The 24,575-nt window shown below is 45.3% G+C and overlaps 2 protein-coding genes and 1 long non-coding RNA gene across 3 annotated transcripts; 1 reads left to right on the top strand and 2 right to left on the bottom strand.

Annotated features, from left to right (window-relative positions):
* The first annotated feature begins 2,120 nt into the window (after positions 1 to 2,120).
* LOC134459230 (gap junction gamma-1 protein-like) lies at positions 2,121 to 16,408 on the top strand. Its single transcript, XM_063211532.1, has 6 exons — positions 2,121 to 2,277; positions 10,260 to 10,556; positions 10,868 to 11,035; positions 13,045 to 13,352; positions 13,814 to 14,394; positions 15,794 to 16,408. Exons 2-6 carry the CDS (start codon positions 10,317 to 10,319, stop codon positions 15,805 to 15,807), a joined length of 1,311 nt encoding a protein of 436 aa, XP_063067602.1. The 5' UTR covers positions 2,121 to 2,277; positions 10,260 to 10,316; the 3' UTR covers positions 15,808 to 16,408.
* Positions 16,273 to 18,139, bottom strand: LOC134459233 (uncharacterized). The gene is made up of 3 exons (XR_010036820.1): positions 16,570 to 18,139; positions 16,418 to 16,478; positions 16,273 to 16,368 (listed from the first exon to the last, which is right to left on the bottom strand). It is a non-coding gene; the product is annotated as an uncharacterized LOC134459233 (long non-coding RNA).
* Positions 18,140 to 18,614: 475 nt separating this feature from the next.
* inha (inhibin subunit alpha) lies at positions 18,615 to 23,669 on the bottom strand. The gene is made up of 4 exons (XM_063211533.1): positions 22,445 to 23,669; positions 21,171 to 21,460; positions 20,527 to 20,844; positions 18,615 to 19,678 (listed from the first exon to the last, which is right to left on the bottom strand). Exons 1-4 carry the CDS (start codon positions 23,076 to 23,078, stop codon positions 19,538 to 19,540), a joined length of 1,383 nt encoding a protein of 460 aa, XP_063067603.1. The 5' UTR covers positions 23,079 to 23,669; the 3' UTR covers positions 18,615 to 19,537.
* Positions 23,670 to 24,575: the final 906 nt, after the last annotated feature.

Here is a 24,575-nt window from a genome sequence, read left to right as displayed (position 1 = left end):
ATGAACGCCACCCAAGTGGTGTTTTCCTCGCTCTGGGAAACTCATTGCAAATTTTGCTCACATATGAGTTTGTGAGGCTCGTGAATACGAGTTTCCGAGAGCACATGAATGCACAAAGAGTTTAAATAGGTACAGTTGGATCTTGGGGCAGGTTTAAATCCCGCCCCTACTGCTACTGTTGGAGGAAATATGGGATAACACTTAACAGTAAGATGCTATAATGAACTAGCCAGGCCATGCCCTCTGAGTGACGCAACACATTCAGCATTGTTTCTTGTCAGGCCGAGAGCAATACAAATATCGTTTCTGATCTCCCGAAAAATCGGGAACTCCTCCCACTTTGTTGGGAAGCAAACAACCTTTAGCAAACCAAGCAAGGCGTTTGGGAAATGTTAATTGCTATGCTCTTGGTCAGACCAAGTCTTGAAGAGATTTGAAAATCGATGATAATCAGGCTAATAATAAACCAGAAACTAGTCATTGCTGAACCGTTTGATAACATGTTAATTGTTACTGAATACTGAAATACATACAGTACATATCGTACAAAGTAATGATTTTTTGATCACATTCAATACCTTAATTCATGATTGAATTCCCTTCGAGCATCTCGGGCACCTTACACCACAATGCTCCAAGGACTGTAACCAATACCCCCTCCCTAAATAAGTGCAGCGAAGTGTCGTAATATACGGTAAATGAGGAGAGGAGGGCACAGGGCTTGATTTGGGATGTGAGTTTCTTCGCGTCTTCCTTGGAGCTGTCTGCTGTCTCAGTGTGTGTACAGAGCTGCCCCTCACCATTTGTTTAAGGTCAGACACACACACACACACACACACACACACACACACACACACACACACACACACACACACACACACACACACACACACACACACACACACACACACACACACACACACTTGCACACACGCACACGCATTCCCGTGCCACTACCTAAGCTTAAGTATACACACACATCTCTGTCTGTGCATACAAACACTCACACACTCACACACTCTCGTGCGGGTGCCTGGGCTACTGTGTATACACACACATCGTTGCGGTGGTGTCTGGGCCCACATCTGGAGAGTGGCATCCTAGACAGAGTGTACACTCGCCTGCACGCATGCAGCACGCACACACACACGCAACGCATGCACACCCACACACATACACAAGCATACATGCACATGCATGCACAGCCGCACACGCACACGCACACACACACACACACACACACACACACACACACACACACACACACACACACACACACACACACACACACACACACACACACACACACACACACACACACAGCTGCCATCCCAGGGTGCTGTGCTGTGCTGCACTGTGCTGTGGTCTGGTCCTTGCATGGACATGTCCGCCACTACTCAGCCCTGGCAGACAGCCATAAACTTCTCTAGACACACACAGCTGGATAAGTGTGTGTGTGTGCATGTGTGTGTGCATGCGTGTGGAGCCCCCCTTCTCTCTGTATGGGTATGGTTGACCAGACAACTCCTTAGTGTCCCATGCCTATCTACATCATAACATTTGGTGCAGTTCACCCTTTTTTAACAGTCCCAATGATACAAAGCAGGACCAGACTTTTATACACTCTAATTTATACACTCTACATTACACATGTATTTTTGTTTGTCCATTTATTTACTAATATGCAAACATTTGAGAGAAATGTGTTTTTCCCAGATTAAGTGCTGATGCCAATTAGTCTCCCTGTAAGATTATTTTTGTTCAGCACCCCCCCTCCAACCCAACAAAAAAAGTTGATTTTAAATAGTGACGGATACATTCAGATGAACTCATTGCATAAGAAAAAGAGAACTAAGCAGGTCTACTCTCTGACAAAAAAACCCCAAAACATTTCGTTACACCACCAGGTATTGTGACAAAAAAGAGCGACCTGTCTCATATTTCGCTCAAGGGGCCATAAAATGGGTTGGGTTGCGCAGGAAGGCTGAGGGGAGAAGGGGGAGGAGGAGGAGGGCAAGGGGAGGAATTTGGAAATCTCTCTCTCTCTCTCTCTCTCTCTCTCTCTCTCTCTCTCTCTCTCTCTCTCGGACTCCGACTCCGTCTCCGACATGGATGGAGAGGTCACATGTCTCAGGCATCGACACCGAAGGGGTTAAAAAGGCTACGGATGTTAATGAAGTTCAGCGGTGAAAGCGAAGGGGCAGTTATTGTGGAAAACAGACACGGCAGATTGGTCAGCGTTCAGAGGTACTGCGAACAAACTTCTGAAGCCGCAAGGTAGGTTCCTGAACTCGCCTGTGAATTAACTGAAGTATCGCCGCATAACTTGCTTGTTACCTGTTAACTGATCAGTGAAGTGATGTGAGTTTCTGACTTTTGCGCGTAATGGTGTACAGTCGTTTTGTGGTGATTGTGGAAAGTACGCGTCTGTTTGTTCAGTTTGACTTGTGATTTTTTTTGTGTTTGTTGTTAAAGTCCTCTGTTTGGTGGATGTGAGCGTTTTTTTCTCTGCACTCCTCTACCTTCAGAAACGCATTTACCTAGCTTGCCCTAGGTAAAATATCGACTTTTCAAACTTCAGAGCGCCTTTCAGAAACATGGCACGACTTGAACAGCTCAAATTCCTCTTGGGACTGTAAAGTGTGCCTTTGCGAAAGATGCCAACACAAACAAAAGCTGCTTTACAGCCGCGCGTTTTCAAGTAGCCATGTCTATCATTAAAGAGACTCTTGATAAGGTGATGAGGAGAATCAGGTTGTTACATTGTTTGTGTACTCGGGTTTTGGATGATCAGATCACAGAGTGGTGTGTACACTGCTTTGTTTGGGAGATAAAGGTGCTGTATGGGTTTGCGTTCTTTTTTTCCTCCTTTTTGTGCGTCAGGCAGGCATCAGCCACAGTCGTACAAGGCTATTTAAATACATTTAATATGTTGATTATGACTAAATGTTTACTGTTTAAACGACGGATATGAAACATGGAATTACAAGAAAATGAATTAAACTCTCGTGAAGTCCAATAAACTACGAGTATCAGTTATATGTTTGCCCATAATGTATTTTGCCATGTAGCCTGGGAACCCCATAAAGTGATGCTCCAGTCTACATACAGTACTTGCGTACCTGTGCAGTTGGAGCATCATGTGTCAGTCCTATGGGGGTCAGCTCTATGTTCCCACAGCCCATGGCCCCACAGCTTGGGCTATTCCTGCTGCTCCATTCACTTTCCACATTTTCAAGAAATTATACAAATGTTCTACAACTCCATATTCCCACATCTCAGAATAAACTAAGAGAATATGACTTTCAAACATAGGGCCTATATTTTAATAAATTCTCTGGGCTGTGGGACCAATGGGCCTAAAAAAATAAAGTTGAAAATCTTAGTGATGTGGGACCAATGGACTGTGGGAACATAGACACGCTCCCGTGCTATGTACAGTGTTTGACGACGTTGCATAACAGTTAGTCAGTGTTGCCTTGTTGCATTGGGTGAGGTGGTGTCAGTGCTGTCAGGTCTTGACTTGACTTGAGCTGGGTGTAGACTCTTGGTTTATATGGGTGACTGGAGGGGAACAGGGGAACTATCTTTGACAGCCAGAATTCAGGGTGCACTGACTTTACTGCCCTCTGGCTTGTGGTGTTGTGTTCAGTTATAGCCAAATCAGCAGTTTGGCTTGATGAAATTAAGCACTTTGATTTCCTGAGGGATCAATGAATATTTGCAACACCTCAACATTTATCTTATTGCTGATTCCCTCAACAAGAAGTTTGAGGTTACATACTTTATACACACATTATGAGTCTTTTTTACAATTTCACTTTGTATTGCTATCGGAAATCCCTGTGCGCACACATGTGTCTGTTTTGGATTAGTTCTCCTCAGCTGTGTCTCCTTTCACTAAGGAGGGTATGATGATGTATGGCTGTGTGGCAGGTATGGGACCGCTAACCCTGTAGGCTACAGCAGTGCATGCATATGTATAGGCTATCAGCAACGTCCATGTGTGCAGTGCAATGTAATTAGATGGAGCTTAGTGCTAACACCTGCTAGCCTTTAGCCCCCTGGCTGCTGCTGATCCTTTCAGTCTCTGCCAAGAGATGTGATGTGCTGTGTTTGCTGTGCTGTGCTGTGCTGTGTTGTGCTGCAGATGCCCCCGGCCTGTGCGCCTGGCCTGTTGACTGCTTTCCTTTAAATGCCTGCACTCTGGATCCCACACGCATGTGACACTCACTGAGGTTGACCACTTGGAGTCATTAGTTGCAATCTAGTGTCACATATTTCAAATTACCTGATTTTACCTGTACAGTTCTAGACTAGCTCTTTGGGGTGAGGATATGATGTTTTTTCTATCTGTATTGGCCATGATATAGCCATAGCTCTGCTGAAATGGCAATAAATGTAAACAATCAATCAATCAATCAACTTTGGGGCAAGCATCCACTGTCTTTCAGGTCAGAACGATTGTGCAAATCAGCATGGGATTTCCCATGCTTGGTCAGGTCAGGTTTGCACAGAGCATCTTAGCTCTCCCTGTCCCAGCCATCCCTGCTTTAAGTAGACTATGCCCATCCATCCATGTGCAGTCATTCTACCATCCATCCATTCCAACTGAGCCCTGCCCAGCATGGCCTAGTCCCATCTCAGGCAGTCCATGCCTGGGTACAGGGCATGCTACGGTATCCCATCCCACCCTAACGTAGCCCACGCCCATTTGCGTGTCTCCACCTGTTGTGTTTGAACTGTACCAGCTCCTCAGCTTGTCAGGGGTTTAGCAGTGATAAAGGGGTTTATTGTGGTCATGGGAGTCGATAATAGCAGACACACGTGTTCTTCTGATGAGTCTCTGCTACATGGACCCCCAAAACCAAAACCCCCAAATCCTCTGACACCCAGGCTTTGCTGAAGGATAGAGTCACACTGGAGCAGGTGGGGAGTGTGTGTTCACAAGAGTTGGTTCACGTGTCTCCTCACAAGAGTTGGTTCACGTGTCTCCTCTGACCTCCCCGATGTAGACAAATGTTTAGGTGTGTGTGCTGTTGTCCTGATGATGGACCCCAAAAACAGAGGTTCTGCTTTCTTGGGGTATGCTGCATGCTGCAGGCATCACTGAAGCAGACATGTCAGGGAGTACCTGTGGCAAACCATTTAAGCAGCCATGCCAGACTACGCTCTGATTATGTAACTATGCCATCCCATCTCTATAGTCCTTGGGCACAACTGACTGCGTGTGTCTGTGTGGTCCCTCCTGGTCTCCCCTGATCTTTTTCGTTTGTAGAAGAACAATCATAGGAGAACAATAACTGGCTGGAAAATGAATTGGCCACTGTGTAGTACGGGGGCATAGCCTGAGGACACAGTGCGCATGGGCAGTGGGTGCGACGCCATGATGGATAAAAAAATGTGACTACCAAATCATTCCGGATGTCCTGAATTTGAATTGCATTGTGAGTGCGAGTAGCTGCTGCATGTTCCGGCCCCGGTCAAAAGAGGATGTCTGATTGTCAATGTTAAGTTTGTGGCCAAATTAACTACCGCTGTCGTTCAGCATTAATTGAGGGGGATAATCAATGACCGCTGTCCAATTTCTAGTGACTGTGACCTGGCGGTAGGGCCATTGCACTTCACCATGCCGCCAGTACTGACAGTAGGCCCCTAGTAGAAAAAACAATTCCGCTTGCGGCCCTGCCACACTACACGCTCTTATGACGTCAGTGAGCTTCTCTCGACTGTCTTTGCTGTGCAATCACCTGAGGACAGAACCTGTACACTAAGAGCCCTTCCAGAGCTCTGCCAGAGGTGTCACTCAGGCTTTAAGCAAGTACAAACATACACACACATTCTGACACATACAAATATTTGACCCAACACAGCCGTTTTCTCAAACAGCTGTTCCTAATGAGTTCACAGATCACCGTAGAGGTGACAGCAGACGGGTCATTATCACGATGAGACCACCTGCTGGTCGTCCACAGGCAGAGAGAAAACACACACTGCTTTGGAAGAACATGGAATTTGACAATGGTGGTCCTTACCTCATGTTGTTGTAGCTCAGTGGTTCCCAAACTTTTTTTAGCGGGGATCCCCTTTTGGAATTAAGAATATTTTGAAAAATGTCCATTGTCCATTAACCAATTTCAAACCAAATGATATTGGAATTGTGTTGGAAATGGAATTATGTTAGCTGTCACAGATTTCCTGATTTTATGCAATGCCAATGTCCCTTTTTTACCCCCCTTCAGGACCACCACCACCCCCTAGGGGTTCTGACCCCCAGTTTGGGAATCGCTAGGTGATGGCATGTTCAGCACAGGCTGCTGTCTGCTGCAGGGCTTGAGAGTCAGCTGATTGTAATGATCATCACCACAGAGAGGTGACGTCTGACAGCTCGACTGAAAGACCACCCATGCACAGTGCAGAAAGAAAACGTGCAGCATGCAGAAGAACTTGACACCTAGGTCTGAAAGATCACCTGTTCACAGCACACGGGCAGAAAGAAACATGCTGAGCTTGCCAGAGCCAGCTTTTAACTCACTCTGGAATACCTGATTGTGTTTCTTTGGGCTTTTGTTATTGCTCAGTAATATATTCCAGATTCTGGTAAATTGTTTTTTTATTATTTGTTGGGATTTTTGCTTTTATTGTTGATAGGACAGTGAAGATCATACCAGAAAGAGAGCTGGACAGACAGAGAGGTGGGGTATGGTTGGGATATGACCAAGGCAGGGTTCGAACCCGGGGTCCCCATGGGCATTCAAGTGCATGCAGGGCACAATGCATTAGATTGATTCACCGCTTCATCCCCAATGAGTTCTGACGGTGAGCCAGCTGATTGTACGTAATGTGACCCCAAATCACCTGAGAGGTGACATCAGACGGCTCGTGTGAAAACCCACCAGTGCACAGGCAGAGAGAGAACACATGATCAGGCTTGACACCTCTGCTCCTAGTTTACGCTGGAATATCTGGATGTTTCTTGATGGTCATTGGTCAGAAATACGTTCCACAGTGGAATGTCTGAACGCTCTGATTCCAGATGTTGGATTTGTTGAATTTTTTGCAGACAGTTGACTTAAACATGGCATAATGTGTCTAAGCTTGACGTGTGCGTGTGCGTGTGCGTGTGCGTGTGCGCGCGTGCGCGCGTCTTGTGTTGCTATTGTGTTTAGACGCAGTCTGATTTCAGATTTCCATAAAGAGGGAGGAACATGACAAGTGATTGACACGTCTGTTCTCAGTTCATATGGGAGAATGTTTTGTCTCACTCTTCATTGATCAGAGTTCAGAACTCCCCCTGTGGAGTGTGTGTGTGTGTGTGTGTTGAAGTGATTAGACACTCTCGTTGTGTGTGTGTGTGATTAGTTTCAGATTGTGGTTTTCTTCTTCTTAAGATTGATGGATGGCAAGACCATGGTATTGTGACTCCAGGGCAGAGTAGACTGCTCCGTGGCCTTTTGACAAACTCACTTTCACACTGACAAGACGTTGGCGGCTGCAGCTGAAATGTTCTTCTCTTCTCTTTCAGAAAAGGCACAATTTGCATATAAACTCTATACTTTGTGCCATTGCATTGTGTTACGAGGTCTTTTGCATCTATTGGGAACAACCCATTTTGGCAGTTCTGAACTGAGATGCATCCAATTGCATTGTAAGCGTATGTACAGTATATTTCACATTGCAAATGTAGATAGTGATTCTAAATATGTATAGCGATTCTATTGTCAGCTTCTAGGAAGCAAGTTGTGTATCAGGAACTGTGGAGTGTGAGTACAGTGAAAATATAAAGCGTTCTGTTCTGTTGCAGTCTATACTGTAGTAATGCAACCTTATCTAAATCATTCCATTTTAGCTCGTGGAGAGTGAAAACACTTATCATCCAATTGTTGTACTCTGTTGTAATCTCTTGTAGCTGGTAGATATTGGGAATTTGACTTGTGAGCGGCCTCTTTCTCCCAGGCAGCCCCTGTGGGGTGCTTAGGCCTGGTAGCGTGTGGTGTGCTATGCTGTGCTGTGCTGTGGGTAAGACGACTTCCATAGGCCCAGCAAGGGGGTGGATGTGGCCGAGGGAGAGGGAGAGGGAGGCAGACACACGCCACAGCCTCCAGCTGTTACGCAATGGAAAACTCTCTTTCGTTCCATATAACAGCATTTAATGCCTACCTGAATCCAACAAATCCATATGGCAATATGTCAGTGTGTATGTATGTGTGTGTTTCTATATAGTAGCAGTCTTTCATACCTGTGTGCATTAGGCCAATAGGTTACATATGGCAATATGCAAAAGCCTCCGCCAGGGACATTGGTTGGTGTGATATCTCAGAATACCTTGTGTTTCCCCCATGTTCTTAACTCCTATCTGATCACTTCCCACCATTCTATTTCTCTTTTGCAGCATCTGTTTTTTTTAAAAGGCAGACTATGCTCGTCTTCTGTGTAATTAAGTTCCACCTGGTACCAGCTTTGCACATGTTAATATTGAGCTTGGGGATTGATCTGACAATTGCATTGCATAGTGCAGTTGCACATGTTTTGTCCAAAGCCACTTGCTGTTATTGGTTCCAATGGTTACTTGAAGTGATGCATGGTGTTCTTCCTAGTGGTATGAGATTCAAACCTGCAACCATCTGATCACAAGGCCAACCTCCTAACCATTAGCCCACAGCTGCCCAAACTAATGGTAGTTCACTGCTGAAGGTCCAATAGTAAAGGCGCCATAGAGAATGGGGCTTGTACAGTTGACCCCTAAATATGGGGGGAAAGATGCCGAAAATTTCAGTTTCTTTGTCTGGTAGCTGATGCAATCTGACGCACACATTCAAGTGTGCCCATACACACATTAGCATACTGCTATCTATCCATCTGTCTGGCAGAATGGTGTTGTGCGTGCGTGCGTGCGTGCGTGCGTGCGTGCGTGCGTGCGTGCGTGCGTGCGGAGATGATTAAGGTATTTGTATGTATGTGTGCTCACAGAAATGCTTTAGCCCAGATGACGCCTCTTTGTGTCCATGATTCCCTCACACCAGTGTGTGAGTAACTATTAGTCTTCACTTTGCTTTTCTTTGCCTTTCTGCTCTCCACTGTCTGCCTCCCCTTTCCTTTTCAACCTTTCTCTTTCCCCCCTCAACCCACACGTTGGGCACTATTTTCTGCCAGCAAAACTGTAGGGGAGGGGCAGCGTTGTGCGGTTCGGCAAAAAAGGATTGGTCTCATGCTGATTGTCCCAGGCCAACAAGCCAGAACCGTTATGCGATAGGCTAAAACTTGTCAACATCATGTCCAGAGCAAATACGGCAAAACTTCAACGACTTCGGCTACTCTGTAGCTTAGGTTGTTTCTGGTGTACACGCACAGTTACTCTCCTCCTTGCGTCTAACACCTCTATATCGTCATTCTCTGTCTGCCTCCCAAGACTCAATCATCATAATCACCTCTCCATCACTGCTCCCTCATCCACATCACGAGCTGTAGTTTTCTATGGCCTTGGACATGCTTGCTGCAGGATACTCATGCACGTACACGAACACGTTGGCATGCCAGTTTTATGTCAATTTTGCGTGTGGTAGAGCACTAGACACAGTGTACGCAGACGTGTGTATACGGTGTAATATTGACCGAATCCTGAGGGGCGATGTTCTGAACTTCCATGTTGAGGTCGTGGTAGTCAAACAATGACGGAAAATATGAATGAGAGCCTTGTTGGCCATCTGTCCCCTGCGTGACACCTCCAGTATCATGCGTTGTGCCCTAGCAGGTATGTTCACTCGTCACATGAGGTTGCATGCTTAATTGTCCCTGGCCTAACACCCGTCCTCCATCACCCCCAACATCATAACTGCCATAATGAGTGGGAGTTTCCTAATGCATTTCCTTGAGGAGATCTCCAAACACTCACCCAAACTCACTTTCTCTCTCCATCTAACCTCTCAGGGCTCACATTACATTACATTATATTACATTAGCCACACACTTTTATCGAAAGCGACTTCACATTGAGGACATAATCATAGCATACAACACTGGCAGATACAAAGTGTACTGTAAGTATATAGACAAATGGGTGCAAATGGCAAGGGGGGATAGTTTTTTATGTACATAACACAGGGTTAACACACACGCACAGTGTACATACAGCACAAACTCGCACATACTATCATAATCAACCCATCTCCATGATGAGTTGGGGTTTTTCTAACTTACCTCCTGCAGATCACTATACATGGACACCCTCTACATTCTCTCTCTCTTTCTCCGTCTCCCAGGGCTCCCCATTATAATCACCCCATCACTCCCTTCACCCCTCCTCCTCCTCCATCATCATGAGTTGGAGCTTCATAACGCACCTCCTGGAGGAGATCTCCAACCACTCCACGTTTGTGGGCAAGGTGTGGCTGACGCTGCTGATTGTGTTTCGCATCGTGCTGACGGTGGTGGGTGGAGAGACCATCTACCACGATGAGCAGAGCAATTTCGTATGCAACACGCAGCAGCCCGGCTGTGACAACGTATGCTACGATGCATTCGCACCGCTGTCCCACATACGATTCTGGGTTTTCCAGGTAAGGTCTTCAATTTGTTTTACATTATCACACACACACACACACACACACACTTGATTAGTTTATTTGGGAGGACCAATAATTATTTAATTATTTTTATTTAATTAATTTTATTTAAAAACAATATGCACCCCAAGCAATGTTAAAGAAGCAATCATGTGTCTTCTACATGAATTTCAAAAGTATACTGGACTACACTGCCCTACAATTTCAGGACGCACCATCTCTGCCTTCCTAACGCCTCATGACTTGCTGTTTTCAGGACTGCTATCACAGTGAGTAATATGCGTCACTGTATATTCCCTTCGCAGGTGATCCTCATCACGACTCCCTCCATCATGTACCTGGGCTATGCCATGCACCGTATCGCCCGGTCCGTGGATGATGACTACAAGCCTCGCAACCGTCGCCGAGCGCCTGCCGTATCCCGGGGCAACCACCTGCGAGACTTTGAGGAGATGGACGAGACGGGCGAAGAGGTAAAACCAGATTTCTTCCCCATCTCTTCTACTGTGTGTTGGACTTCAAAAGGATCTGAGCTTGTGCTGGTCACTCTCCCAGGTGTAGACAAGATGTGACCGTGGGAACATGATTGCTTCCCTGGTTAAATAAAGGTAAAACAAGGCAAAGGGACAAAAGGCAATGAAAATTAATTAAATTAATATGTTTTGTATTTTGTGTTCTAATGATGTGAAACTTTGGAAACATTAGAAAGTTGTCCCCCACATAGGAGATCATTCGTGCGGGGATGTGGAAGTTGTGCGTGGAACAGGCAGCCTGACAAATATGAGGGAGCACAGACATTTCTTCCATTACTACACTCACCTCCAAAAGAGTTGTCGCCTATCCATCTGTTTGGAATAACAGCTAATAACCTGACTTTCAATTAATCACTTGGCTTCAGAAGTCACTCATATGAAAGCTACAACCCTACCGAATGAAAATGTATGTACAAAAATAAATTTCATGCACCAAAGAAAGATTGACCCTTTATTGAACACAGACAGGGCAGATTTTCACAAGACAAAAGTTTTGTCGCCTATCGAACATAATGTGAAAATGAGCAGATAAGTCACTTCAAAACACTTCAAATACGCAGATTTGAGTCATACTTAATCACTGAATCACTCTCACCTCTCCAGAAAATCACATGGCCTTAGGTGTATGTGTAGGGTCATTGTAATCATGGAAAGCAACACAATGGAAATCAATGGAGTTCAATGAGAGATGGTGACATATTCGCTATTCGTAGAGCAATACATGTTTAACTTCATGATTTAATCAATGATAAAAGCCCTCAAACACCTGCAGCATGCATGCAGCTCCTCATAAGAGCTGTATCTGTACCATGTTTCACTTTATGCACCATTTCTCTTTTTTCATATTCTTCATCTCCAACACCATATAGTTTTGATGCTATCAGTTCTAAAATGGTTGATCTTGGGATCTTGACTTCAGAGTATGAGTCCCATTAGCCTTCATTTTTGTCAGAATTAGGCCTGACATACTCTTGGCTGGCTTTTTTGAGACAGGACAGTGGGAGAGACTTCTTTGGTGTTAAAGGTGAAGAATTTGGAAAAAATACATGGTGCCTAAAGTCAAACATGGGAGGGATACAGCTCTTATGTGGAGCTGCATGCATGCTGCTGGTGTGTGAGGGCTTTTATCATTGATTACATCATGACGTTGAAAATGTATTGCTCTACGAATAGCAAATATGTCACCATCTCTCATTGAACTCCATTGATTTTCATTGTGTTGCTTTCCATGATTACAATGACCCTAAACATACACCTAAGGCCAAAGTTGATTTTCTGGAGAGGTGAGAGTGAATCAGTGATTAAGTATGACACCCGATCTGCGTATTTGAAGTGTTTTGAAGTGACTTATCTGCTCATTTTCACATTATGTTCGATAGGCGACAAAACTTTTGTCTTGTCAAAATCTGCCCTGTCTGTGTTCATTAAAGGGTCAATCTTTCTTTGGTGCATGAAATTTATTTTTGTACATACATTTTCATTCGAAAGGGTTGTAGCTTTCATATGAGTGACTTCTGAAGCCAAGTGATTAATTGAAAGTCAGGTTATTAGCTGTTATTCCAAACAGATGGGTAGGCGACAACTCTTTTGGAGGCGAGTGTAGATAGATTTCTGTGCATAAAATCCCTTTATGCTTTGTGTAAATAGTAGACTGCACACATCTACATGGAATGCATGTTTTAATACCACTCAGGACTATACTTTTTATATACATTTTTTGTAATTAACTTGCTGTGCTATGCTGGACTGTGGTGCCCTAACAGCTTATGGACCTAAATGACCAGACTCTATAGGCCATATTGTGTTTAATGTGTTTTTAATGTGAGTTTTATATGGATTGTGGAGAAGTGTCATGCAAGACAAATGTCTGTGCAAATAGACAATACAATTGTATTTGATCTTATCTTACTTTTTGTAATTGTATTCATTTTTCTATACACCCATGCCAGGTTCCCATGATCCTCGCTGAGGACACAGGGTCAGATCGAGGCAGCGTTGGCAAGGGGACTGCCTCCAAGGAAACGGGTGCGGAGGCGGCTGCCAAGGAGGCGGAGGGCGGGGTCAAGAAGCATGACGGGCGGCGGCGTATCCTGAGAGACGGTCTGATGAAGGTGTACGTGGCGCAGCTGCTGTCCAGGATCGGGTTCGAGGTGGCCTTCCTGTTTGGCCAGTACCGACTCTATGGACTCAACGTGGAGCCCTCGTATGTCTGCAACCGCAGCCCCTGTCCTCATCATGTGGACTGCTTTGTGTCGAGGTGGGCTGACGCACATTACAGTACATACAGTTGACTCACGTTGTATGCAGCAGGTTACCACAGCTGTAACCCAGAATACTGGGTGTCCATCGACATGCACACACCGTGGCATAACAATTGCACACCGGTCCACAAGGCAGGACGCTTATGCCCCCCCCCCCCCCCCCATGTGGCCTGCCAAGGTCGCAACACACACACACACACACACACACACACACACACACACACACACACGATTGACTTGGAAGAAATTGACCAAATTTGTCCATGTAAGGACACATGCCATGAACCTGGTTATCCATCTTTTTGCCTTTTGATTTTTTTTCTATTTCTATATTTTTTCTTTTGTCTTTTATTTTTCTATTGGCTCAGAGGGCCTGCACAAATTCCTATGTGCTAGGACTACGTACTACTAGTTCATGCACAAAGAGCTTAAACCTTTGACTTTCATCTCTCCACAGGCCGACAGAGAAGACCATCTTCCTGATCATCATGTACGTGGTGAGCGCCCTCTGTCTGCTCCTCACCTTCCTGGAGATCTGTCACTTGGGCATCGGTGGCATCCGGGACTCCCTCCGTGGCAAAGCCTCCTCGCGTCACCACCGCAGCCCTCCACACCCGCCCCTGCACCCCCACCGACTGCAGCCCTCCTCTGGGTACTCCAGCCATCACGGTTCCGCCATGGCCCTCAAGCAGGCCCCTCCAGGTTACCACGCCGCCCTGAAGAAGAACCACGCCCCAGCCTCCTCCACGGTGACCAAGCTCCGCCCTGAATTCCTGGTTCAGGCACACGGGCCTGTGGGTGGGGGTCGCGGTGGTGACCTTGAGGACCCTGCGGGGTCATCTGGAGGTCGCGACCTTGACCGCATGAGGCGTCACCTGCGCATGGCGCAGCAGCACCTGGATCAGGCGTACACCACGGAGACGATGACGGGCCCGGGATCCCGGAGCAGTAGCCCGGTGTCCAGTAGCCATCACCATGCAGCTGCCACGGAGCAGAACCAGATCAACTACGCACAGGAGAAACAGGCCAGCGACACGGGTGAGTTAAGGGGTTTACGTATGTGTGGACCAACTGAACAATGCATAAGAATAACTAGCGACGTGGGTGTGGGTGTGTCTGTGTGCACGTGCGCGTGTATGTGTGTGTGCGCCAGCTCAACCACCCACAGGATAAACACACCAGCGACGTGTGAGAGAGAGAGACTGAGGGAGGGATAAACATAACTACACTGTGTACAGTTAAATTGGTTATTTTTACCTACGTCTTCCAGACGTTCTGACTAATGATATTATTCCTAGTTCCAAGCTAGCATGTATTGGTGTACTTAATGGGACATTTATCTGCTAGCTGGTCCCATTCACTTCACTAAACTGAATGGGACAAGCTGGCATGTATCATTGATGTAAGCTAGCTCGGAGGTAATTGTTTAAGGTACCAGTGTCAAAAGGTATGAGCACAATGTGTTTGTGCATGTTTTTTTGTATAAGAGATAGAGGTAAGTAAATTGGAAACCTCTGACACTGTGGTGATGGCACAGTAATTGCCAGTATCAGTCAGTATAATTATCCTTCAAATTTCCCCTAAAGCCTTTTTAAAGAAAGCAACACGCCTTCAGTTTAAATGCTTAAGAGCTACCAAATGCAACATGCCAAAACTGTGTGAGGTTTTTGAATAAATGTAGTGTTTCTTTGTGTTTATTTATTTTTTCAATTTTGTTCACAAATTGTGATGATGTTTGCATACTGTCTTGTGATGTGGATTGTGACTTGGACTTGAGTCAGACCTGAGACACAAATAACTTGACTTGCAACTTGACTTGGCAATAATAGGAATGTCTTGTGACCTGACTTGACTGGTACACTATTGACTCGAGACTAGACTTAACTCAACAGTTTTAGCTTGCAATAGCTTGTAATGGCATGTCAAGTCATATCTTCCATTTTCAGCTTACATATGAAAATATTGCCTGGGAAAAAAAAGAAAATTAGATTTGCCCTCAACCAGTACCAATAGGTCAACCGTTTTTTGTTATGAATGTGACTGGTAAAGGTGTCATGCATAGCAGTGTGGAGAGGTAATGAATTTATGACCAAAAGTAGTCGTCAAGATTGCAAATTAATGACTTGGTCCCATCTCTGGGTTATACCAATACTTTGATAATGCGACATGCCTAATAAAATCAAGTGAAGGGTTCTTCAAAGTAACGGAAAGGTTTGATGTCTTTCCCTTAGGCGCACGTGTGCGTTTTTGTATGTCAACATGTCACTCTCCTTCTCAGAGCTGTCAAAATGTTACGAGCGGTTGTGTCTATTTGATGTGACAACAACAGCGACTAATTATTCTCTCTCTCTCTCTTTCTCTCTCTCTCTCTCTCTCTCTCTCTCTCTCTCTCTCTCTCTCTCTCTCTCTCTCTCTCTCTCTCTCTCTCTCGTTCCAGGTGTGAATGCCTGAGGGCCCTGTAGTTCTCTGAAGCTGCCTTCCCGTCCCACAGCTCACACTGGCAATCAGGACTAACAACCAGGTGTGGGGACGGCAATCAGAGACCTGCTGTGTGTGTGACGAAGCCTATATTGGTGCGAATGTGTCTTGAGTTGTGTGTGTGTTTGTACTGGAAAGGTGCCTTGCAGTATTAAGGCTGGTGAATACGGGCACCCAAAGCTCCAGAGATCAATGAAATGTAGGGGGCCCAAAGCCTTCCTGGTCACAAAGCCAGAGAGATATTTCAAGTCTTCCTCCTGCGTTAGGACATTTCAAGTTTTTTTTTTATCTGTTTCTTCTTTGTGCCTTGCCTCCCTTCTTCTCCCCTGAGCCTGTCTCATCCCCCTCTACTGCTCTGGGCCTGTCTAACCCCTGTCCTACTGCCCTGGCATGTTGTACCCCATCCTAGTGCCCTGGTCCCTACCCCACTCTGCTGCCATGGACCTGTCTTTCCCCCACAATACTCCCCTGGACCTGTCTTACCCCCCTCCTACTCCCCTGGACCTGTCTTACCCCCTTCCTACTCCCCTGGACCTGTCTTACCCCCTTCCTACTCCCCTGGACCCGTTTTACTCCCATGGACCCGTTTTACTCCCATCCCTACTCCCCTGGACCTGTCTTACCTCTCTCCTACTCCCCTGGACCTGTCTTACCCCCCTCCTACTCCCCTGGACCTGTCTTACCCCCTTCCTACTCCCCTGGACCCGTTTTACTCCCATCCCTACTCCCCTGGACCTGTCTTACCCCCCTCCTACTTCCCTGGACCTGTCTTACTCCCATCCCTACTCCCCTGGCCCTATCTTACCCCACTCTGCTGTCCTCGCTTGTCTTACCCCCGTGCTACTGCTACCCTGGTGCTATCTCACCCTAATCTACTGTCCTGACCAGACCACTGTTGTCCATACTTAGCACTCGTGCATTGGTTGGCTATGGTGATTTTTGTTTTTCTCTGGAATGGTTTTTGTGCTATTTTTCCATCCTGCATTATTGTTTCAATGTCAGTGGCCATGGTGGTTCTGGCTCAGTAAAGCTCTTTATCTCTGACCCTCCTGATCTCCCCACGACAACATGAAACATGGCTGACCTGCAGCACACCCTCCTTGGACAGAATCAGAAAACACTCTAAATGCTGTGGTCAGCAAGTTCTTCTTAGTCTGTGCATATGTGTCTCTTTTTTCCAACCTTTGGACACCTACAGTGTTGCTCTTGGGTGACTGGTTGACTTGAGGGAAATGGATCAACTGTCCTCAAGCCTCAGAAGTCTGGAGGTTCCAGAGGATCCAAGTCTCCAAGTCCATGGGGAGGTGAAGAACCTTCTGCAGTGTCGCAAGTTCTCACAAGGGAGTTGTGTTTGTGTTTTCTGGGGGCTCGGGTTGAAGAATGTTTGTGACACACTTTCTCAGAAGGGAGTTGAGAGTGTGTGAGACAATTTCACAGAAGCCTCTTTAGTCATTCACCTTCAGGTGGCTTTGAACTCGCCACTCAGTCCCTTCGAGCTTATACCAAGTGGAACTCAATTGGAACAACTGCACCCCTTATTTGAAAGTTTTTTTTGTGTGTTTTTCTTCCAGCCAAATTAGGAGCAAACTAAAGAGGAAAACCTGGAAAATGCTTGAATTTGATAATGTTGAATTTCTCTTTTGCATTTGATTATGTTTCTTATAATTGTTTTGATAATGAGATCAGCCAACAAAAAAACAATTTCTTATTTAATGTAAATCTTAAAAGGTCATTTTTCATATTCAGCACAGGTCATGATACATTTTCACGAGGCTTTTTGCAAAACTGGAGATGGTGCCTTTTTGGGAAATGGTTTCACATCACAATTTCAAGAATTTTTGTACAGTCTGGTGTGTTGAAACGTTTCATTGTCATTCCTGTCTTTTGCTTTAAATGTTTATATTTTTGCACATTGTGGTGTGACTATGTAGTTTTCATTGCGTTGACGCTGAACTGTTGTTATGCCGTTAAGGAACTTTGTGTGTCAGCCTGGTGGTCGAGCAATGGGCTATGATTGGTTGATGCACATGACTAGCTGGAAACCTGACCAATCATAGGGCTTGGCGTAACTGAAAAGTTGCTTGATCGCTACATTATCAAATGAGTGACAATGTTGAAAATGGGCCTGTTTGAAATCACCCGGGGGTATTCCAAGGACATACAGTAGTTGAGTAATAAAGCTAAGCTCACCAGTGGTGGTATGGATGGCTTCCAGGAGTCATGTAGTAAAAAAAGGCTCTTGTTACCTGAGGGGTATACTAAGTAGCTGGTTCTGGAGTAAACTAGGTTAAGTTCAGAGGTAAATCATATAATAGAAGAGCCTGGAGTCCTGGAGAAAATGAGGACTCCAGGCTCTTCTATTAGATGATTTACCTCTCAAATTAACCTTGTTTACTCCTGAACCAGCTTCTTAGTATAGGCCCCTGCTGTACCACCTTACTACTGAAACACTTGGAATACCTCCATGGTTGGCCTAGAGCAGGGCATTCTGGAGTTCAAATGGAGAACAATCTCATCGGAAGGTCTGCATACCACCCACACGAGCAGTGATGGGCAAAATGCATTCATTAGTTGGAATCCAGTTCCACATATTGCAAAGTACTTGGTTTTATATGTTCAATTCAGCCAGGTGATTGGCTGGTTGAATGATCGCCTCGTTGAAATGGACAGATTAAAACAAGGCCATTTGGAATATCTGGCCCTAGATTGTAACTAATGAATCCAGTTGCCCGTCACTGCATACGCCTCGATCTAATGTTGGATTTCAGAAATGTCCTGAATACCAGCCTCTGGCTAACCAGACAGGTTTTAAACAAGCCCATGAACAGTGTGAGTGTCTGTGCATGTTGTTGGTGGAATGAGTTGAGATTCTGATGTATGCTTAGGAGATGTCTGCAACTGGAAGGCTGATTGTGTACAGTATGCGTTGTGTTGATATTTTTCTTTTTGTATTATGCCAGGAACACTTGCAGTTCCAACTGGGTTTGGGGCGGGAGACTTTATGCATTTCGAGGTCATTGTAAGTAGCCAAAGATGTTGCTTGATGCAAGTTGCTGTTTTTGTTGTTTATTTTGGAGAAGATTTTCTAAGTTTATTAGGATTCAAAAGATGAGAGAAATAAATTTTGCATATTTATATATTGTGTTTTGTCCTGTTGTGTGGCCTGAGGTAGGGGGAGGTTCTGGAGGATTATTTTATAGCTCATGATGAAGCGAGTCTCGTTCAGTATTTCCAGTGGTGTGTGCCCCCCTCTGGTGGAGAAAAACAATAAAACGCTGGTTTATTTTTTTATTGAAAAGGTCATCGGCTGAAAAGGCAAGAATTTTTACATAAACAGTTTGTGTGTGTGTTTGTAAGATAACCTGTCAATCAATTTTAAATAGTAAACTGATAATGATTGTAAACTATAGTGGTACATAAAAAAAACTTAAATTGTGGCTTATGGCAGACATGAATAACAAAATAAAAGCCTGACATGAAAAGTTACAACATTAAGTAACATCAATGTACATTTGGAACACAGACAAAAAACAAATATTAATGGCTAAAATCAAAAAGGATTGACGATGATACTGGTGCTGGTAATCGGATAATGTTGCACTCCTGCCATAAATTTGGTCGGTGAATAAAAAAAGGTCGCTATGAACAATTTAAATATGCTGGTAACATACAGCTACATACAGAATGAGCTTGGTTTGGTCGATCATATGCAGGTGCATTCCTCTGGGACGATGTTGGGCAGCGTCTCGTATTTGAAGGAGAATCCCCCGTCTGAGGTGGTGGTGAAGCGCAGGGACTTCATAGAGCCGGGCACCGGGGCACAACACTGCTTAATACCCAGCACCTGGCAGAGGAGAGGGCAGCAGAGTAGAGTAGAGTAGTAAGAATGGTCAATACAATAGAACCAATAATAACCAAAACCTAGTGTAGCAGAGGAGAGTCGTATAGAGTGTAGTACATTACAGTAGATTAGAGATGGACAGCACCTACAGAATGGAGCACAGCATTCTGTGCACATAACACACACTGCACACATCCACTATCCGTTAACACTTAAGACCTAACTACCTATAAACAGCTTTATAAACACTTTATAAATAATGAACTAATTATCAACAAAATGTTTACAAATGTTTATAAATGGGCAAGAAATACTAGTATACTACAATATTATTAATGCAAGAAACACAGCAGACACAGCACAGTCTCATCGGTCCAGGAAGTTTCTCCTCCAAAGACCAGAAGGCGTGAAACCACATGAAACTCATACAGTAGAAGTTGATTCCCACTCCACTGTGCAGTCGTAGTTTGGTTCTTACTGATTTACAAACCTTTGTAAATGCTCTGTTAAATGCTAATTATTATTAAATGTTAATAAAGTGTTTATAAAGCTTTTTTGGGTAGTTATTCTGAAGCTTTACCCATTAGCCGAAATATTACCCATTACACCATCTCTATACTGTACATATAGTACATGAACTGTCAACAAAAGGAAGGACATGTTAGGGAGTTGGTTAGGTGATCGAAAGTTTTCAGGTTTGAATCCTGTACCAATATAATATGGGTGGTCCCTTACACCGTCCATCAATGGCTGAAGTGCCCTCAGCAAACGCTACTGACCCTATATTAATCCACATAATACTCTGCTTAAGTGTCTTCTGAGAGTGATTTAATCTAATGTCAATATGTCACCTGGCTGTGCTGGGAGTTATCACAGCTGCCGTGGCAGTAGCTGAAGGTGAACTCTTTAGGGTGGACGATCCAGTTGTCCCAGCCCAGCTCCGCAAAGGTGATGTCCAACTTCTCAATGTGGCAGTCGCCATTGCTGCTGCTGGGGCCACTTTGGTCCGGGGAGGAGACGCGCTGCAGGAGGTTCAGGGCATCTGGGGACCAGGGGATGCGGAGAGGGGCGCGGCGCGAGCGATCTGGAGTTTTGGGGAGCGTGTGGAGGTGAACGAAGGGGGTCCTCTCTGTCTCAGAGCTCCGACACTCGCACTCAGCACAGCGCACCTACAGAGGACAAAATTAACCGCATTTGGAAGTATAGAGTTAAGTGCATCTGTAGAAGGCGAAAAGTGGCATGGTTGCAGGGCCCTAAATGAACTTTATTTATCACCAGCCAAAATGGCAAGTAGATGTTAATTTTTACTAGCCAAACAAACTCTCACTAATGGGTCAAAGTGGCTAGTAAGTTGGTCTTTTCTACAAGCTAAACTGAAATCTCCCCAGCATTTGGCCGGTTGGCTGGTGTTAATTTAGAGCCCTGCATGGTTGTAAGCACACACACGCACACGGGGAAATTAGGATGCTGACAGACATACGGCACAATTCAATACCTGCAGTATGAAGGGCCCTTCCGTGATGGCCTGCTGGAGGTTCTTCTCTATATGATACGTCGTCCAGCCGTCGGCGCCTCGTTTGTCCGGCGTGTCCGACACCTTGAGCAGCTCCTGAGAGCTGGTCAGCATGAAGAGCGGGGCATTGACGTTGCCCCCCGCGTGGAACCAGAAGTGGGCCGAGGTCACGCGCGCCTCCTGGGCGTCCATGGAGGGCTGGAAGTAGTAGGTGAACACGCCCTTGTGCACGGACTCGGATGAAGAGTCTGATGAGTCCATACAGGTGGAGTCTGTGTGAAGCAGCACATAACATGGATCAGGCCTGCTGCAGAGAGAGTAGTCTCTTATAATATTAATATGAATGTTTAGCAATGTATTACAAAAACGACTTCTGTGAATTCACTCTAAATTTGTGCCTAGCCATGAGAAAACAGGCTGCAAGTAGGCCCCGGGGACATGTTGAGTTCATTATAGATAGTGATTCTGATTGATTGTGCAGATTCTAAACTTTACAATGATACCTGACACAATCTGGTGATATCAACACATACTGGGCCTACTAATCATAACTAAAACAACTTTAAGTACCTACATGCCAAACTAATCACTTTGTACATTGGTAAGAGGCATTTTTGGACTTATGTACTTTCACTTCACTTGGTTTGCTAAAAATAAAAACCTACACTTCATTTCCTACCTATGCTGCTACAAAATCCCCACTCTGCACACTCAGTTTCAGTACAGTACAGAGTTTCTGCACACGTTTGTGCACATGTTTTCTGTACAATTAAAACAACATGAAATGTAGTCTTTGAAATCAAGAGTTACAACCCTGAAAAGGCCTCATTGAATTAATTAAATGTGGTCCCTGTTGGTATTACAAGTATATAAAAAAGTGTGTAAGCTGTAAATATAGACTTCATCTCCTACCCATGCTTGAACAGGATGACGTCAGAGACACTGCCTCTCCAACGAGGATGAGTTGATAACTAATAGCATTTTGTGCACTGGTAGAACCCTTTCTGTACACTCTGTTTCATTCTGTACACACTAGCAATGTGTGGTTTCTGAGCAATTAAAACCACGTGGCCCAAGTAATTTGCACTATGCATATATATACAATATATCAAAATATTAATAATGTTAATAACTTTTCACAGCCTTAATTTCCCTTTGGGGATTAATAACGTTTTTACTCTGTAATGCGGCTTGATTGCCTAATGTTAAGAACTTGTCACAGCCCTAATGCTCTCTAATGCGGCCTGATATCCTACCCGTGCTGGGGAACAGGATGACCTCTGAGGTGTCTCGATGCTCCAGGTCTCCCCGACCGTGCCGAGAGCTTCGCCGGTGGGCTGCTGCATGGTCCAGTCTCTCCTCCGGGTGGCGATGATGAGCTTCAGCAGCATGTTTGGGTGCCTCAGCCTGATCTGGTGCTTCAGCCGCTTCAGGTGCTTCAGCAGCAGGTCTGGACGCCTTGGATGCCTCACCATGTATGTGTGATTCAGCTAGTTTAGGTGCCTCACGATGCCTGTGTGCCTCAGCTTTAGGTGCGTCTCCATGCTTGTGTGCCTCAGCCTTGGGATCCTCGCCATGTCTGCACGAGTCTGCTAGATTAGGTGTGTCACCATGTCTGTGTGCCTCAGACTGAGGTCCGTGACCATGCTTGTGTGCCTCAGCCTTGGGTTCCTCACTCTGTTTGGGTGCCCCAGCTGGTTTTGGGGCCTCAGCTATCTTAGGTGCCTCCTGGAGCCCCATACTGTCCAGGATGCGCCCCTTCACCCAGTCCAACACCTCCTTCCTCGGCAGTCCATCTCCACGACACGCCTCAGACTCCGGCAATGGCCAAAAAGCCAACAGCCACAATGTAATGAGAGATAACTGGAGACACGTTCTGAAGGTCCTCATATTGTTGTTTATACTATGCAGTAGTGTCTGTTTTTTGATGAAATTGATGAAAATTGATGAAAAAAAGATGAACTGACCCCTTCCCTCAAACAAATGTCAAGGAAGTGCAGTTTCACACAATACCACACTGTCAATTCTTAACATCTTAACAAGATCAGCACCTCTCAGATGGTCTGACAATGGTCAACATTCCAAATTGGTCAATCTTTACATTTACATTTTCAAATAAAAAAAGATAGAAAGAAAAGGTAAAATAAAAATAATAAAGCTGCAGTGATAACAAACTCCCTGAAGATGACTTCCTCTTGCTGATTCACACCTCCACCTTGCTGACAAACTCACCGTACGACAACAATAAGTCTGTTTCGCTTGCAGATGCAATGTGAGCTTGGTCGGAATTTAAAATCCAGGATTTTCACATAAATGCAGAGAGCCAATTTCGTCCCAGTGTTCCATGAAATAAATGAATTCAAAAAGTTAAACTTGTCTCAAAAGCACAGCTTTTCATGTGGCAGATGCATGCCTTCTCTCATATGCCATCTGCCAGGGCACATGTGAAGGACACTGACGTGGCAACAATCCCTCCTGCTGCTTTTGGGTCGTCTGATAGATGTATCCTTCTATAGTCAGGTTTTCTCTCTCTCTCTCTCTCTCTCTCTCTCTCTCTCTCACACACACACACACACACACACACACACACACACACACACACACACACACACACACACACACACACAAGCACAGAGCCTACTCCCCAGTCATGTTGTGAGTGTGAGGCATGTTTGGGTTTGCTTTGACCCTGGTATTGGGGGAGTTGAACGGGAGGGGGAGACAGGAGGCCATGGGAAACTGTAGATGTGATGGGCCATGGGAGGGGGCTGTAGTACAGTAGATTAGGTCTGACCCCATACATACGGTACCTGAATTACCGGACTGAGCTATGGACTCCCATCAGACCTGTGGAAGGCTCACACACACACACACACACACACACACACACACACACACACACACACACACACACACACACACACACAGACACACACACACACACCTGACCTTGCATGCTCCTTACCGCTACATTGTATTGCCACCAACGTCATAATGTCGTCAGGACATTGTGAGTGTCTGGGAAAGAACCTCTTTGTGTGTGTCTGTGTGTGTATCTGTGTTGGTGACTGTGTCTGTGCGCGTGCACACTGGAAATCTCGGCTTTGAGAAATGCCATTCTCAGTTCTGTCCAGTGATGAAGTGAGGACTGTTGGGAGTATATTTTTCTTCAGCTCAGATAAGAACCAACCCAAACAGCAGACTAGGACATGATAACAGTACACACAGGCCACATATGGTTCACAAGAGCTTGTATCACAAGAGCCTGCAATGCAGCTAGTACTCAAGTGCTAAAATGAATGTAGCACGTATGTAGCTGGTCAATGATATGATGTTCTGTCTCAAGAAAGCCAAACACATCATCAGAGACCCATGCCACCCTGGACA

The sequence above is a fragment of the Engraulis encrasicolus genome, chromosome 12 (genome assembly GCF_034702125.1).
Source record: "Engraulis encrasicolus isolate BLACKSEA-1 chromosome 12, IST_EnEncr_1.0, whole genome shotgun sequence".
Classification (NCBI taxonomy): domain Eukaryota; kingdom Metazoa; phylum Chordata; class Actinopteri; order Clupeiformes; family Engraulidae; genus Engraulis; species Engraulis encrasicolus.
Note: the sequence above shows the minus strand (reverse complement) of the source record. Positions and strands in the feature narration are given on the sequence as shown.

Coding starts and splice junctions, on each gene's coding strand:
- inha (XM_063211533.1), bottom strand. CDS start 23,078: ATGAGGACCTTCAGAACGTGTCTCCAGTTATCTCTCATTACATTGTGG. Junction 20,845..21,170: donor AAGGGCCCTTCATACTGCAG/GTATTGAATTGT, acceptor TGTCCTCTGTAG/GTGCGCTGTGCTGAGTGCGA. Junction 19,679..20,526: donor ATAACTCCCAGCACAGCCAG/GTGACATATTGA, acceptor CTCCTCTGCCAG/GTGCTGGGTATTAAGCAGTG.
- LOC134459230 (XM_063211532.1), top strand. CDS start 10,317: ATGAGTTGGAGCTTCATAACGCACCTCCTGGAGGAGATCTCCAACCAC. Junction 11,036..13,044: donor TGGACGAGACGGGCGAAGAG/GTAAAACCAGAT, acceptor CACCCATGCCAG/GTTCCCATGATCCTCGCTGA. Junction 13,353..13,813: donor GTGGACTGCTTTGTGTCGAG/GTGGGCTGACGC, acceptor ATCTCTCCACAG/GCCGACAGAGAAGACCATCT.